General features: G+C 38.8%; 2 protein-coding genes across 2 annotated transcripts; one reads left to right on the forward strand and one right to left on the reverse strand.

Annotated features, from left to right (window-relative positions):
* Window positions 1–1,000: 1,000 nt before the first annotated feature.
* LOC124170043 (piggyBac transposable element-derived protein 3-like) lies at window positions 1,001–2,501 on the reverse strand. Its single transcript, XM_046548727.1, has 2 exons — window positions 2,325–2,501; window positions 1,001–2,098 (listed from the first exon to the last, which is right to left on the reverse strand). Exons 1-2 carry the CDS (start codon window positions 2,499–2,501, stop codon window positions 1,001–1,003), a joined length of 1,275 nt encoding a protein of 424 aa, XP_046404683.1.
* Window positions 2,502–4,992: 2,491 nt separating this feature from the next.
* Window positions 4,993–14,016, forward strand: LOC124170045. The gene is made up of 2 exons (XM_046548728.1): window positions 4,993–8,950; window positions 13,982–14,016. Exons 1-2 carry the CDS (start codon window positions 4,993–4,995, stop codon window positions 14,014–14,016), a joined length of 3,993 nt encoding a protein of 1,330 aa, XP_046404684.1.
* The last annotated feature ends 2,399 nt before the right edge of the window (window positions 14,017–16,415 follow it).

Raw genomic sequence — 16,415 nt, forward strand, 5'->3', positions numbered from 1 at the left:
TTCAAAGTCACATGCGTACACATACAGGAGAGAGACCCTATAAATGCAGTGTGTGCTGTAAGGCTTTTACTCATGATGGTAACCTCCAAAGACACATGCATACACATACAGGTGAGACACCCTATGAATGCAGTGTGTGCTGTAAGGCTTTCGCTCAGAGTAGTCACCTTCAAAGTCACATGCGAACACATACTGGTGAGAAACCCTACGAATGCAGTGTGTGCTGTAAGGCTTTCGCTCAGAGTAGTCACCTCCAAAGACACATGCATACACATACTGGTGAGAAACCCTACGAATGCAGTGTGTGCTGTAAGGCTTTCACACAGGTTGGTAACCTTCAAAGACACTTGCAAACACATTAACCCTTTAACGCCGGAATATTTTTTTTCCTCCGATTTTTTTCCTCTTTTCAGGGATTGATCGCTATTTACTTGAAAACATATATCCCAAAGATTATAGAAGTATGTGCAGTGGTTTCATGAAAATGACTTGTGTCCATATGATCATGCTAGGCGGATACCGTAGCAGTAGCATCCCAGCTCGCGTAATCAACTCTCCGAATTATCACTGCATTTATCTTGCTCCCCGGTTAAAGTCTTTGAAAAATATAAAAATATCAATTTTTAAGTCATATTTATTTGTTCTTCTGGACAAAGGATTTATGGTATTAACAAATTAAGCCATGTCATAATAAATATATGTCATATGGCCATGTCAAATTAACATATGTCAAAAAGGCATAAACGTAATGTGAACAGCAAAGAAATTCAATTTTTGTGAAAGTTTGCAAAGCATGGTACATAAAGCCCTAAGCCACATTTCACACATTGCGTACGAATAGTACTTTGGCAATATTCACCTGCACAGCGTCGTCGATTGCATGGTTCAATCAAATGGCCAATACCGTCAAGGCGAATTTCATCACTTACTCGGACGTGGATACTACTATTCCTTGATATCAAAGGCCGCCCTACACTAATAGGAGGATTTTTGTATTTTGTCAGATACACTTGGATGATGCTACGACGAAACTGTATTGTGAGAGCGTTTTTCCTGATTTCTTATGAAGAACCCACGCATTGTTCAGTGACATATCCACTAGCCATGTGAATATGCACCACCACCACTTTTTACCTCTTATCCCTATTCTGTAGTAGGACACATTCTCGTCCATTCCTCCCATGTAACAGTTGTACTCTGAAATCACTGATGGGCGAGGAATGCGAACATTCCTCATTTCTGCCCGTGAAAATCGCCGCACAGGAGCTACGGGCTGAATGCTATGGCAGGTGGTAGCCATGCGAACTGTGGAATTGTCTACCCACTTTACCAAAAGGATGCCGTCCTCCTTACTGAGGCATTGATCATAAAAACCCCTTTGTTTATTGCGTATTTCGTTAGATGGAATTATTGGACAGTCTTTTGGAATACGGTTTTCTCTAATAGTTCCAGTGGCTCCATAGCCCCTGGACCTTAGCTCTTTTAGAAGTTCAAACCCGGTAAATAAATTATCAAAATATAGTTTATAAGCAAGGTTCTTTTTTTCTTGTGGAATTTCGTCAAGCATTTGCAGAAGAGATGCAGCACATTTCCCTACCATTTTCTCGTACTCAGAATTTGATGCAGGGTTTCTACCTTGATAAACATCAAAGTTCACTAAATATCCGGCAGTGGTATTTAGAGACCATACTTTATGGCCAAACCCAATAGGCTTACCGCGTAGGAACTGTTTACACGGGTGTCGTCCAAAATATTCAATCATGCACTCATCAAAATCCAGATGCTCCTCAGGACAGAACATAGCTAGAAATCGGTTTTTCAACATATTCATAATTGGCCTCAGTTTCCACATTTTATCTTCTGCATGAGGCTGGCAATTATTTGTACAGTGTAAAAACCTAAATATTTGTAAAAATCTATCGCGGCGTATAGCATTCACAACAAATTCATTACGTAAGTCACCAGATGAATCCCAGTAATCACGTTTACTGGGAACATTATTATAACCCGAGAGGATCAAAATTCCCAGGAAGAACTTAATTTCAGCAGCTGTTATATTCAAATTACGAAAATTCTGCAATGCGGCATATTCTTTTGACTGCAAAATTAGGAAGTTAATTAATTCATCATCAAAAAACAACTTCTGTAGGCGACTTCTCACCAATGTCACAATAATTTACGTCCGGAAATAATGAATTTTTGAGAGAGAGATCTTCATCTTTCCAAATAGTCAATACTCGTTTCACTTTCTTCCTCTTTGGGTTTGCCCGTTTGTCACTCGTCTCAAGTCCATCACTTTCTCATTCCCCTTGTAGAGTACTCACTGATATTTCAGCACCTGCTCGAAGTTGACGACCAGACAGATTATCAATGAAGCCACCGCCATCCTCCTCCGCTGAATCTTTGTCAGATAACACGTTACTCTCTGGAGGTTCTATGTAGATGCCTAAAACATCGTCCTGGTCATCTTCCAGTGCAGATAGAACTTCTTGAAGAGTCATTCCTCTAAAAACAGTCGCATTGAATCAATAATCTATAAAGATTTCAATTATAATTGCCGTGGTAAATCTAAGCATACTTACATATTAGAGTTCATTGTCTCCGATGCACGTGTATCCCACACGTCACGTTCAATATTGAATAAAAAGCGAGTGATTGTATTATATCTCAGCCTTTTAGTTAAAGAAAAGAACGTCTACCTCCTGAAGGGACCCACACATCAATGAAATTTCAGTCGAATCATTACACAGAAAAAAAACCGTGAAACACCTTTGTTACATTGTAAAACTCCACACTCCGGTTTCATGGCTTTCTGCCTGATATTGCTACATAGTATTGCATGGCTTATTTTATTTGTAGCTACATTGTAAAGGAGAACCTAAATATAATTTGTAGCAACGCTTCAAACGAGAGTATTTACAGATGTGAAAATTGTGATCCAAAGTAGCTTCACTGCAGACACGCTAAATAATAATCGGCATACAATTCTTCACTCGCAGCCATAAAGTGAAAAGAAAAACATAAAAGCTATGAAACACCAGTGCCTTATAACATTGTCACGAATGAGAAATACCTTATTACCTTTATCGAAAGAAGCGTTCGTAAGGCTGCCTTCCCCGTGGAACTCCATTGCTACGGTATCCGCCTAGCGTGATCGTACTATCACGGGTAAAATTTCTTCTAAATATTATTATTATTTACAAACATTTTATAAAAATATTATTATGTAGAGTACATTGAAGTATTCTAAACTCATGAACCAGAATTTATCAGAAATAAAAGAAAAATGTTTGTTGCAGATATTTTTTGGTTTTCAATTGTGCGCCCTTGCGGGCTTTTTAGTCCCTGCTCTCGCCGCTAGGGGAAGACTACGGCGCAGATTGTCCGCGCACCTCACGTTGCGGTGAGCACCTGTTCGCTCGTCCCCTCTCTCTCTCTCTCGCCGACCTCAGAGCAGTAAAGAACTCTTCTCTCCCTAACTATTCATGTACTCCGCGTCGTCTCGTCCGCCTTACTCTACTGTTGAAGTATTAAATCTATTCAGAAAGGAGCTAACGTGCCTTTATTTTTTTGTAATACGCAACATTTTTGGTCCTTCGGGCCGGATTGAGATCGCGGTAGGAGAGAAGTAAAACTTGCCGATTAATAATTTTTATTAAAATATTTCGCTAAACGAAAGTGAACTTTAATAACGTCGACTTTCAAGAGACCACGTGGTTCCTGATCCACCATTGCTGGTTCCTGTCTTCTGCTTCCTGAATCTACGAAGAAAAGAAATCATCTTTCCTCCTCTTCAGCAGTGTGTCTGCCTTAATTTCAAGTGAAATTTTCGGTAAGAACTTTCTTTTATGTGAACTTAAGTGAACTTTCATTTAAACCTCAACGTGGATATTGCTTCTATTGAGTCACGTGTGAAATTTTGCATCAAATATTATTCATTGACTTGAAGTGCTTCATTCTCAACACTTGTTCTGAGTCACTTTTGGCGTAGGGGTTATGATACTAACGTCGACGGCCACTTTCATGCCGACCTTGAAAACTTGATTGAGAACATTTTCTGAACTACGGGACTGAATTGTGCCTTCCAATGGGACCTTATGTGCTTTCTATTCACTTCAGTCTTCATATTAAGTTCCTTTAATCTGAATGACCGTGTCAATTTAGCTTAACGCTATGTCTGAGGAACTTGAAAAACTTATTCAATCTCAATTAAAGAGAGGAGAATTAATTTCAAGATTTTGGGCCAATTCTTTAAAACGAGGGGTAGATAATCTCTCGTGCACTGTCCTAGGACAGCGAAAAATATTAATTTCTTCGTACTGTGATGATTTCTTGTCAAAGCACTACGCACTGCTAGAGAAACCCGAGGTAGCCAAGACTACCTACGTTTCTGAAGATATTTTCTCTAAAATAGAAGAGCATTACATTGACGCGTGTTCTAATATAGCCTCGTGTTTGAATTCCTTATGTGCTCCAACCGACGTCAAGCATGACGCATCGGGTGATATATCGCGTGTCAGTATTCATTCGCAACTTCCGAAAATTAAATTGCCTACTTTTTCGGGTAATGTGTTGGAGTGGGAGAGTTTTCGCGATCAATTTAAAAAACTAGTACATGAAGTGCCAGAACTGTCTGATGTGCACAAATTACTTTATTTGAAAACTCATTTGCGTGGTAGTGCCGCAGAAGTGATTGAAAATACACCTGTTACCAGTGCTAATTATCAGGGCGCATGGAATGATCTTGAGAAGCGCTATGGGAGTAAAAGGATTCTTTCTAATATTCATATGAAGAATTTATTTGAACTCTCTCCTGTGCAAAAGCCCACCTCCGCTGAACTAAAAAGGGTGTTAGATCAGTTTCGTCAGACTGTAAGAGCTTTTCAAAATCTTGGCAAACCGGTTGAACAGTGGGACGAATGGTTTGTGTTTCTTCTGACAAGAAAATTAGATTCGTTTACTCGTCTGATGTGGGAGTTGTCACAAACAGACATGAATACTGTTCCTAAATTCGAGGGATTTTCTATTTTTTTGGAGACTAGAATTCATGCCCTGGACGCGTCGAAGGAGTTAGATTCTGCAAGTACTTCTGCATCTCAAAGCGAAGCCAGACGTGATTTTTCTAGTAACCAAAGATCTAAAACGCGATCGTTAGTTCATACGTCATCCACTAAGCGATCGCACAAGAACGCCTTGCGATGTCTCTTATGCTCCAATGGGCATCCTTTGAGCTACTGCTCTGTGTTTAAAAGTATGATGCCAAATGAACGCAAAGAACAGGTTCATAAACATTCACTTTGCTTTAATTGCCTATCTAAACAGCATGGGACAAGACTTTGCAAATCTGTTGGCCGATGTTTGGTGTGTAATCAGAAACATCATACCTTACTTCATCAGTGCTTTCCCCCTAGGACACAAGGAACAACTCAATTTCCTACGAACAGTTATTTTGTTTCCGAGTCACCGGCCTTAGTTCCTCCAGCTCCCGTACCCACGGAACAGGCAGGAGCATCTAGTTGCTCGGTGGTTACAAAAAGGGTTGTTCTTTTAGCCACAGTTTGCGTTAAAATTGAAGCCCCGTCTGGAAAATTGCTTAAAGTTCGAGCTTTGATGGACACTGCTTCTGATTCCTCTTTTGTTTCAGAGTGGGTCGTTCAAACTTTACAACTCAGAAAGACAATTGTAAATGTTCCGGTTACGGGTGTTCAAGGGTGTGAAACTGGTGTTTCAACTAGTGCAGTGAACTTACGTATTCTTTCAAGTTTTGATCCTCGTTTTGAACTCAAAGTACAAGCTTTAGTTCTTAGAAAGTTAACCTCTTTGATTCCGTCTAATTATGTTCAACGTGAACATTGGCCTCACTTAACTGACATAACGCTTGCTGACCCTGACTTTGCAATCCCATCAAAAATTGACCTCATACTGGGAGCAGATGTTTGCGGACCCCTATTTTTAGATGGTTTCCGCCAAGGGCCCGCCGGCTCTCCTAACGCTAGGCTAACACCGTTTGGATGGGTATTGTTAGGTCCAGTGGAATGTTCTTCTGAGGACTGTCTGGTGAAAAATTCCGTGACCTTAATGCATATTGAAGCTTACAATAACCTAACAGCTGAAATGCAAAGATTTTGGGAAGTGGAGGAGGTTCCCTCAGAATCTCCAATGTCAGAAGAGGACACTCGTTGTGAAAATCATTTCAAGGAAACGCATACAAGAAATTCAGATGGACGTTATGTTGTGCGTTTGCCTCTAAAAGCGGATGTTTCTAATTTAGCTTCATCACGATCATCCGTATTAAGATTATTTCAAATGTCTGAGAAGCGCTTAGCAACTCAATCTTCAATCAAGCAGAAATATATTGAATTTATGTCAGAATACTTTGATATGAATCATATGGAGGCCGCTAATTGTGAAACGGCTTCGGGCTATTACATGCCTCATCATGCCGTGGTAAAAAATCGCGATCAGAAAGGAAAGATAAGAGTGGTGTTCAATGCTTCTTTCAAAACTGCTTCTGGTTATTCTTTAAATGACTTGCTATTGTCAGGACCTAAGCTCCAACCTGATCTATGGATAATCCTGACACGGTGGCGTTTCTTTCGTGTTGCATTTACTGCAGATATTATAAAAATGTATCGTCAAATAAGAATGCACCCCGACGACATGAACCTTCAAAGAATTGTTTGGCGATGTAGTCCTTCAGAGCCTATTAAAGATTATAGACTGACTACCGTTACGTACGGAACTGCTTCCGCTCCTTTTTTAGCACTTCGCGTGTTGCGCCAATTAGCTCAAGATGAGCAGGCCACATTTCCAATAGGAGCAAAGGTCATAGAAAACCACATGTATATTGATGATATTCTAAGTGGTGCAAATACCTTAGAAGAGGCGTTGGAAGTCAGAGAGCAACTTGTAGATATTTTAAAAAGTGCAGGCTTTCATTTAAGTAAATGGGCATCAAATAGCACTGAAATTTGCCCGGATACTCGCATTGAACATAAAGTGTTCACAGAAACTGATAAATTTGTCGCCCTTGGACTTCATTGGTATCCTGAGACTGATGCCTTTCATCTTAGAACTATTAAATATCCAGAAGAAGTCACTTTACTGTCAAAGAGAATAGTTTTGTCAGATGTTGCTCGTCTTTTTGACCCTTTAGGTTGGATGGCGCCAGTGTTAGTATTTGCAAAGGTGTTTATGCAAGATTTGTGGCTAGCTAATTTGGAATGGGATCAGTTATTGCCAGTTAACCTAGCTATTTCTTGGCAAAAATTCCGTTCGTCATTAAAGAAGCTAGAATTAATAAGTGTTCCTCGTTGGATTCAATTTTCAAATGAAAATTTGTCAAATGTTACTTTTCATGGGTTTAGTGATGCCTCAGAACGTGCCTATGCGGCTGCAGTTTACATACGTGTGTCAGACCGAACGCATGGAGTATCAGTAAATTTGTTAGTAGCGAAGACTAAAGTGGCCCCAGTTAAAACAATTAGTGTCCCCAGACTAGAATTGTGTGCTGCTGTGCTACTAACTCGTCTTTTAGTAAAGCTCATCGGTGGACTCCGCCTGGAAAAGGTTCCTGCTGTCTTCGCATGGACTGACTCCAAGGTCACCCTCTCCTGGATCCGAGGCCACGCGTCCAAGTGGAAACCATTCGTGGCACACAGAGTTTCTGAAATCCAGTCAGCCCTGCCCACGGTCAGCTGGAGGTACGTTTGTACCGCCCACAACCCAGCCGATGCAGCCACCCGAGGAATTGACCCTGATGAACTCATTCGGCATCCTTTGTGGTGGAATGGACCACATTGGCTTGCAAAAGAGGAGACAGCCTGGAGCAGAGAACCTACAGTTTCGGATGGCTCCGAAAATGTGGAGCTAAAGGGTGCAGAGAAACTGACATGTCATGTCGCTCAAGCGTCAGACTTTGGTGACATTTTCCTTAAATATTCTTGTATTTTACGTTTGCTAAGGATAATTTCCTTTTGTTTAAGATTTTTGTATAATTACAGGAACAAAGATCGTGCACGCCTTGGCCACATAACTGCCGAGGAGCGTGCCGCTGCCTTAGATTGCCTGATTAAATGCTCGCAGTCTCGATATTTTGGACTAGAATTTGACTGCTTCAAAAGCTCCAAGCCTCTGCCCAAGTCCTCACCTCTCTTGCCTTTGCAACCCTTTCTCGACGAGAAAGGAATCATCAGAGTGGGTGGCAGATTAAATAACGCTGTCTTGTCATATGACGAGAGACATCCCATAATCATCGCCAAGCAATGCCATCTTGCACTGTTACTTGCTCGGCATGCTCATGCAGCGACGCTTCATGGGGGACAACAACTCACCCGTTGCCACCTTGCTCAAAAGTACTGGATAATCCGAAACCGGGTTCTAGTAAAACAAGTAATAAGACAGTGTGGTGTCTGTGCCAAATTCCGCACTAAAACTGCGCATCAGCTGATGGGGGACCTACCTGTGGAGAGACTGAAGCCCCAAAAGGCCTTTTCCTTTTCGGGTGTGGATTTTGCTGGCCCTGTACTTCTGAGAACTACGAAGGGTCGAGGACATAAATGTTATAAGGGCTATATTTGTCTATTTGTTTGTATGTCCACAAAAGCAGTTCATTTGGAATGTGTCTCTGATCTGTCCTCTAATGCTTTCACTCTTGCCTTTCGCAGATTTATTTCGAGGAGAGGCCGTTGTTTGAAACTTTTCAGCGACAACGCCACCAATTTTAGAGGTGCTGACAGGGAACTGAGAAGCCTATTTAAAGCAGCTTCCTCCTTCTACGAAAAAGCATCGGCAGATCTCAGCACCTGTGGGACTGATTGGATTTTCAATCCTCCGTATGCACCTTACTTCGGCGGCCTGTGGGAAGCCGGAGTCAAATCTGTGAAGCATCATCTCCGAAGAGTGAATGGAGACCAGAAGCTGACTTCTGAAGAAATTTCAACGCCTCTCTGTCAATTAATTGCCTTGCCTGAACCTTTTTCAAAATTAGATTTTTATTTAATATGTAAAAATGTTATTTTTTCACGGCGGGCGGCATTTCTTTTGTTGTTGATAAGGTTTCTTTTCATTTACTTTAAATGTTTATTTTTTCAAATGTATCAAATGTATTGTTTCGTCATGGACGAGGCGGGCGGTATGTTGCAGATATTTTTTGGTTTTCAATTGTGCGCCCTTGCGGGCTTTTTAGTCCCTGCTCTCGCCGCTAGGGGAAGACTACGGCGCAGATTGTCCGCGCACCTCACGTTGCGGTGAGCACCTGTTCGCTCGTCCCCTCTCTCTCTCTCGCCGACCTCAGAGCAGTAAAGAACTCTTCTCTCCCTAACTATTCATGTACTCCGCGTCGTCTCGTCCGCCTTACTCTACTGTTGAAGTATTAAATCTATTCAGAAAGGAGCTAACGTGCCTTTATTTTTTTGTAATACGCAACAATGTTCTTGTACTATGTAGTTAACTGAAGTCATGCATTCACGCGGAGCAGTGAAGGGTAGACCACCACTTTAACCCTTATCCGGGCAAGGAGGGTCCAACAGACCCTACAGCCTTTATTTCAGGTTATAACATGAGAACAAAATATCCCAGTGCTGTGAACTTCTGTGACTTTGTTTATACGGATAAATGGAATAAGAAAAATATATTTTTAAATTTTAAAAATATTTCTTTTTTGTTTATGGTAAATTTAAACTTTTCCTAACGTAACCGGGCAAGCTGGGTCTGATGGACCCTTCACATACGCGATCAGTTGCACATCATTAGATGGTTAATATAAAAGGTATTATGTTGTCATTTTTCAAGTATTATTTGGGAATGTTCACATATACATCTATATAACCCCTAACTCAATGGCGTATGGCAGGAGGTGAGTGTTCACCAGTTATGCAACACGCTGCACTTGGATGCTTACGAGCATATATATCCAGTTTGTGTTAGCTTCAATCACGAAGTTTATTTTTGCTATCAAGGCAGGAGAATGTAATAAGTGTAAATTAAATAACTAGATTGTGTACGCAGAATGTTATTCTAGGTAGCATGGGTGGTAAGATAGGGGCAGATATAGGGGAAGGTGAAAAGGGATTATAGAGTAGGCTGGAGAGTCACTGGTGCATTACGGTTGGAAAATCCTGGTAAAGAAGAGTGAGATGGGAGAGGAATGAACAATACGCAACAAACATCATTATCTCTATCCATAAATTTAGGATGGAGACAGTTTTTTTTCATTCTTTCGCTTATTGCTATTGTACCGTGGCGGTCGTTGAAGGGCATATGCTAAGAGAAATTTTCCTTCAATTGGATTGAGTCACCGGGAAACCCCTAGGGAATGATCACTAAAACGATCCAATTGTTTAAAAAAAAACACTGCTCCTCGGAATTTATTTGTAGCGTCCATTCAAGGGATAAAGGAAAGGATATATCCTGTTATACAGAAAGCATGCAGATGATTTCGCTTCGAATTTGAACGCTCCTGTTCATTATCAGTCTCCTAAAAATCCTCCACCTGTATTCCAAACCCTAACGCATTGATGACAATCCATCCATCCCTGTTTCCTCCTTCTCCTGCACTCCCCGCCCATCTTTCCACCATCTTTCACCTCTACATCCTCCATCCTTGTTTCCCATATAAACTACGGTATGTGTGAAAAAAGAGTAGAGTGCTAGCAAAGTGCTACTGGGCAACGTAGATGAAGGCATATAAGATGTTGCACATAACTGATTCCAAAATATGGGCTTTATACGGAACTACCGCCTAAATATGCAATTGTTTTTGGGTAAAAGTAACACAGTCATCGGAGTGATGGCAAGTATTTACAAGTTTCCTTCACGAAGACATCACATGCTCATGTAAGTTCTAATAGATGAGTTCTGAGGAAGTAATTTGTATTTTTAGAGAAATTCTATGAAAAAGCATATTTTTTTATAATTATTAGATCATGGCTAGACAAAAGTTTTGTCTCAAAATGGCACACAAAAACTGCTGAACATTGAATAAACTAGTGACGATGATTTGGATGACCAGCCAATCGAAGAGGAGAGTTCCAATGAAGAGCAATGCCGTGTTTGGATTGAAGAGTTGTACAGCACCTCACTGAACCATACCAAAATAAGAACAGAAATGAAAGGAGTGACAAACATTTCTCTGTTATAAATTTTGCATAGAGCCTTCTGAGTTATGTTGGAACTATGGGAAAGTATTAGCGATTTATTCCAGGAAATTTTCAAGCCAATAAAAGTGGTAAAGTCGTTTCTTCATTGTTTGGTGTCACAAAAAATGGTATGTTAGTGTCATTGCCCAAGATGAAAAGTTGGCTGGTAGTTCTTCAATGATTCATGCATCATAATGAAAATATTGAAGATGTCAATGCTAAACCTGAAATTATCAGTCACTACAACTGCACCAGAGGTGAAGTCGATTTCCTTGATGAGTTGATAAATACGCACATGAGTAAAAGACGCACAAATGGTTGGCCTTTTGCGTTTTTCATAAGTGACTTGCATCTGAGTAGAGTAGCAGTGTATGTGGCGTGGATGAATACTGATCTAGATTGAAATGTGAGTAAACATTATTCAAGAAGACTATTAATTCAAAGTTCCTCCAATATTCTGGTTAAGGTCCACATTGAAAGACGTTCCAACTTGGGTTTGTCTGGGAACACAGGCTAAGGACTTTTTGATGTAGGAATTTCTGAGCCAAGATATTCATCAAATTATAGTATGACAAAAAATGAGATAATATATATGCCCATAATAGAAACAATATGAATAAAAACAATTGTGTAACAACTGTGAGCAATCGGTATGCAATGAACATGGTGAGGTAAAACGTTTAAATCAAAAGTGAAAAAAGCTTTGAGGGGTAGCCTATCCTGGACTCGTAGATAAAATTTTGTTTTTTCCCTCAAACAATAAGTTTTCATGTTCTACAGTGTCTCGTTTCATAAATAAACAATATTTAATTATCCCTTATGTCAATTAATTCTAAATTTGAGTTATTTCCACCAGAGATCAATTTTATGAAGGATGAATCATAATTTTTTTAGATTTCAAATTTTTGTTACTAGTTAACATGTAAAATTTTCATTTATGAACATTAAAAAATATTTTGAAATCATTGATTTTGTATTAATTTGCACTATTTGAAAAAAAACAATGATATTTATGCTAGCAGGTTGGCCCACTTGAGTAAAAAGAAAAAAATAACAAGGAGGGTCCATTGGGCCCTGCTTGCCCGGTTACGTTAGAAATTTGAGGTGCCTGGATAAGGGTTAAGAAAGCTGTGTATCAAAAACATTCAGTTGAAAGGACTTAATATTTCGTCATTTGGACAAAAATGTATCGAGATATTGTAACCAAAAACCCACAACGAAATTTTGGGAAATGCGGAAGGGAGGGTTACGTGGAGTAAGTAATGTTTGCTGTGATCATATGAACACGCTAGGCGCTAAAGGGTTAAGACTTAACAAGTGCAGTGTTTACTCAAAGACTTCCACTCTTATTGCTATGACATGTGTACACATGAATCATAAAATTTGTATTCCAAGTATTAATCTCATATAACGTTAGGAAAATATTCATCGTGTATTTTGGAATTGGTCCATTATTTATGTATTAAAATGTCATTTAAAATATTTACAATGTTAAAACTGGTGGTTAAATTGCTCACTCTCTGGTAACCTTCAAAGACACATGCGAGCACATTAAGACTTAACAAGTGCAGTGTTTACTCAAAGACTCTTATTGCTATGACATGTGTACACATGAATGATAAAATTTGTATTCCAAGTATTAATCTCATATAACGTTAGGAAAATATTGAGTGTGTATTTTGGAATTGGTTCATTATTTATGTATTAAAATGTCATTAAAATATTTACAATGTTAAAACTGGTGGTTAAATTGCTCACTCTCTGGTAACCTTCAAAGACACATGCGAACACATTAAGACTTAACAAGTGCAGTGTTTACTCAAAGACTTCCACTCTTATTGCTATGACATGTGTACACATGAATCATAAAATTTGTATTCCAAGTATTAATCTCATATAACGTTAGGAAAATATTCATTGTGTATTTTGGAATTGGTTCATTATTTATGTATTAAAATGTCATTTAAAATATTTACAATGTTAAAACTGGTGGTTAAATTGCTCACTCTCTGGTAACCTTCAAAGACACATGCGAACACATTAAGACTTAACAAGTGCAGTGTTTACTCAAAGACTTCCACTCTTATTGCTATGACATGTGTACACATGAATGATAAAATTTGTATTCCAAGTATTAATCTCATATAGCGTTAGGAAAATATTGAGTGTGTATTTTGGAATTGGTTCATTATTTATGTATTAAAATGTCATTAAAATATTTACAATGTTAAAACTGGTGGTTAAATTGCTCACTCTCTACGTATGCTTAAAGTTTCATGAAGAATAATTTTTTCCTTATTCTAAATTGGAATTAATGTGAAACAATGTTTTAACCAATAAAATTTAATTGAGTTTAGTTTTAACATCGCAATGGACAACAAATCTGGGTAACAATGGGAAACAAACAAATAGCAGCTGCTCTATAACAATGTTTGGCAAACTTAATTAGCCATGGAGCCAAAAATGATCATTTTAACCATTGTAAACATACTGGGAGGCAAATCTACTTGTTTAGTAAACTTTTATTACACTTAATAAAACTAAATTTCATGCCCAATAAATATTTATTAATGAGAGCAATGTGCTGGCATCTCCTTGGAAAGTATGAGTAATCAGGTTTGTATGTTGTAGTTTTGAATTTAGGCATGATTCCAAGCTCTCACCAATGAGACGAATTCTCAGTTTACTCTTCATAATATTCATGCGTGAAAAAGATTTTTTGCGTATATATAGATCCGAAAAGGTAAAGAACAGAAAACATGAGCTGTTTCAGCTGGTTGTAAGAGTCAGCATTACTATTCCTGACTTATGATCAGCTGAAAATGATTGTCTTCCTTCTCCAGGTCATTCAAAGCAGACCACTTGTGTTGTGATCTAAGATCATATATGTTCTTCTCCAATTCAACACAATGACATTCGAATTTAGAGTGCCATATCTCCTTTTTTAAATCCAGCATTTTTATTTCAAAGCTACCAATGTCAATTTCAAAAGGAAAAAATTTCACTCGGTCATCATTAAGAGAATTTTTGACAAATGCTTGCGTTGCTATGCCGTTTTTAAATTCCTGAAACCTGCTGGTAAATGCTTACCTCTTGTTTAAAATTATTGTTTTAAAAAGGTGTTTATCAGAGGAGGAATTGCTTTCTTGCTTCAGAAGGCTGGGAAGTGAAACAATGTTTCCCTTTCAAAATCATGATCAAATATGGATAATTTGTTTCTTCTATCATCAAAAAATTTAAGTTTCCTCTCCCTTGTAGTTCACGATAAAGCTGATTTAGATGAGACGTAATGTCTATCAGGAATTAAAAGTTTTGGATTTTCTGATCGTCTGGTAGTTCTGCAGAGTGAGTGCCCTTCTCATGGAGAAATGCTTTAATTTACAGAAAAAGGGACGCGAAACATTTTTAAATGTTCCCTCTTGATAACCATTTGTACCTCATTATGCAGCAGAAGATCAGCATACTCACTCTCCATTTAGTATAAAAATGAGCGTAATGCGCCCGCTCCCAGCGGGGTTCCCCCGCTCTTTTCAATGCAGGTCCGCAGTGATAGGTGCGTTTCTAATTTTAGAATGTAGATAGAAAAGGCAGGGTCTTATGTACAAATTTAATTGGAATGTTCATGTACAAATTGGGGTCAGAGGACCTCTTTAAACACAACATTGGAAGTAATTACACTATCATCTATTCATACTTGTTAAGCGTTTTCCTTAATATTTACAAGTATATTTTGAAAATACCTTACCCTAGAGAATGCTACATAAAGTTGGCCATGAGAGAATACAGGGTCAGGCAGGAATTAAGCAAGCTCTTTGCAAAGTCTGACCCTGAGCCTTGTTAATAGTCATCACTGTATTCTTGGGATGAAGACAATCTCTCCGGAAACGATTTTCTACAAATCGATTACTTTTTTTTACTTTTTTTAAAAACCAATTTTAGGAAACAATAGCAAAATTTAGGAAGTTAGATATGCCGTCCCATGTTCTTTGATAAATTCTGTGCATTTTGGTACCTCTTTTGTGGAGCTTGGTTGCGTATAAGTTGAGAAAAAGGTATCTATACAGTAGAAATAATCTAAAAGATTGTTGATCAGCTCAATGAAGTCCGCAGTAGCGGTAGCAGATGATAGTGTCAGCTCTGAGGTGGAGTGACTCGCACGGATTGAGGTGGTGACGGACAAACTGAATACTTTAGTAGGCAGCTTCACTGACACCTTCGGAAAGGCATTTGGCCTTAAATGACCCGGTGTTTATTTCCACATCGCTCTTGTGGTTGAGCTCAAAGTGTCTCTCCTATAAACACAACGGATACTTGCAAAGGAAATTATTTTTCCATCGTCGACAAAGTCACTAGCATGCATGTTATTCCTTAAGGATTTGAAAAGATGAGGCACATCACCTATGCACTAATTTTGTCTATTTTTTATTTTGAAATAAGGTTTTTCAAATGAGACACCCATGTCTTCAAGTGCTTTTCTGTTTGAGCTTCCCTGATCACAAATAAAACATTGTGGACTTAATCCCACGTCCAAAATCTTTTTGATTAGATCATACAATATCCTTTTTAATTGGGTGCACCCAAGTCCCTTTTTCGGATGTTAAATATGCAACAGGTATTTTTCAGTTTTGTCCCTTACATGAAAGACTGATGCTTACTTCACAACATTTTTTGTCCTGCCAAGATGTCCCAGATGTTCAAATCCCTTGATTAGATCCATTGAGTTTGAATAATGAAAATATGCCATGAGGGACATCTCGCCAAATAAAATTATGCAAACTGCATTTTTGAGACATCACGGACACCTTGAGCGCTAGCTTTTGGGAAAATAACTCTTTAAACTCGGTCATATATTTGGATAAGCTAGCTACCCAGACCTTAAGAATTGAAACAGCTGGAATCGTGAGCTTTTCAAATGGGAATCTTTACACCGTAGGGGACTTAAAATTCAGAGATTTCGCAAAATTCTGTTCCTCCTTACTCCATGGACTGAACTTCTAGTGGCTCAATTGCATTTGTGTGAGGATGAAAGATTCCCTAGATTTGAATTTTCCCCCATTAATTTTAAGTTCATAGATTTCAAGGTTTTTGTTGCCCTCTTGGCTCTCCTTAACTGTGAAATATATGAGTGTTGTCTGGCAATAACTGTTTTACAATTATCCATGCGAGCTTTCAGCTTTTTCTTTTTATGAGTCTCAACAGCAGTAATGTTCATTGCAATTTGTCAAATGGGAGATACATTAGGCTTGAAAGGAGAAGAGGTATTTCATTATTGGCAAC

The sequence above is a fragment of the Ischnura elegans genome, chromosome 13, assembly GCF_921293095.1.
Source record: "Ischnura elegans chromosome 13, ioIscEleg1.1, whole genome shotgun sequence".
Taxonomy (NCBI): Eukaryota; Metazoa; Arthropoda; class Insecta; order Odonata; family Coenagrionidae; genus Ischnura; species Ischnura elegans.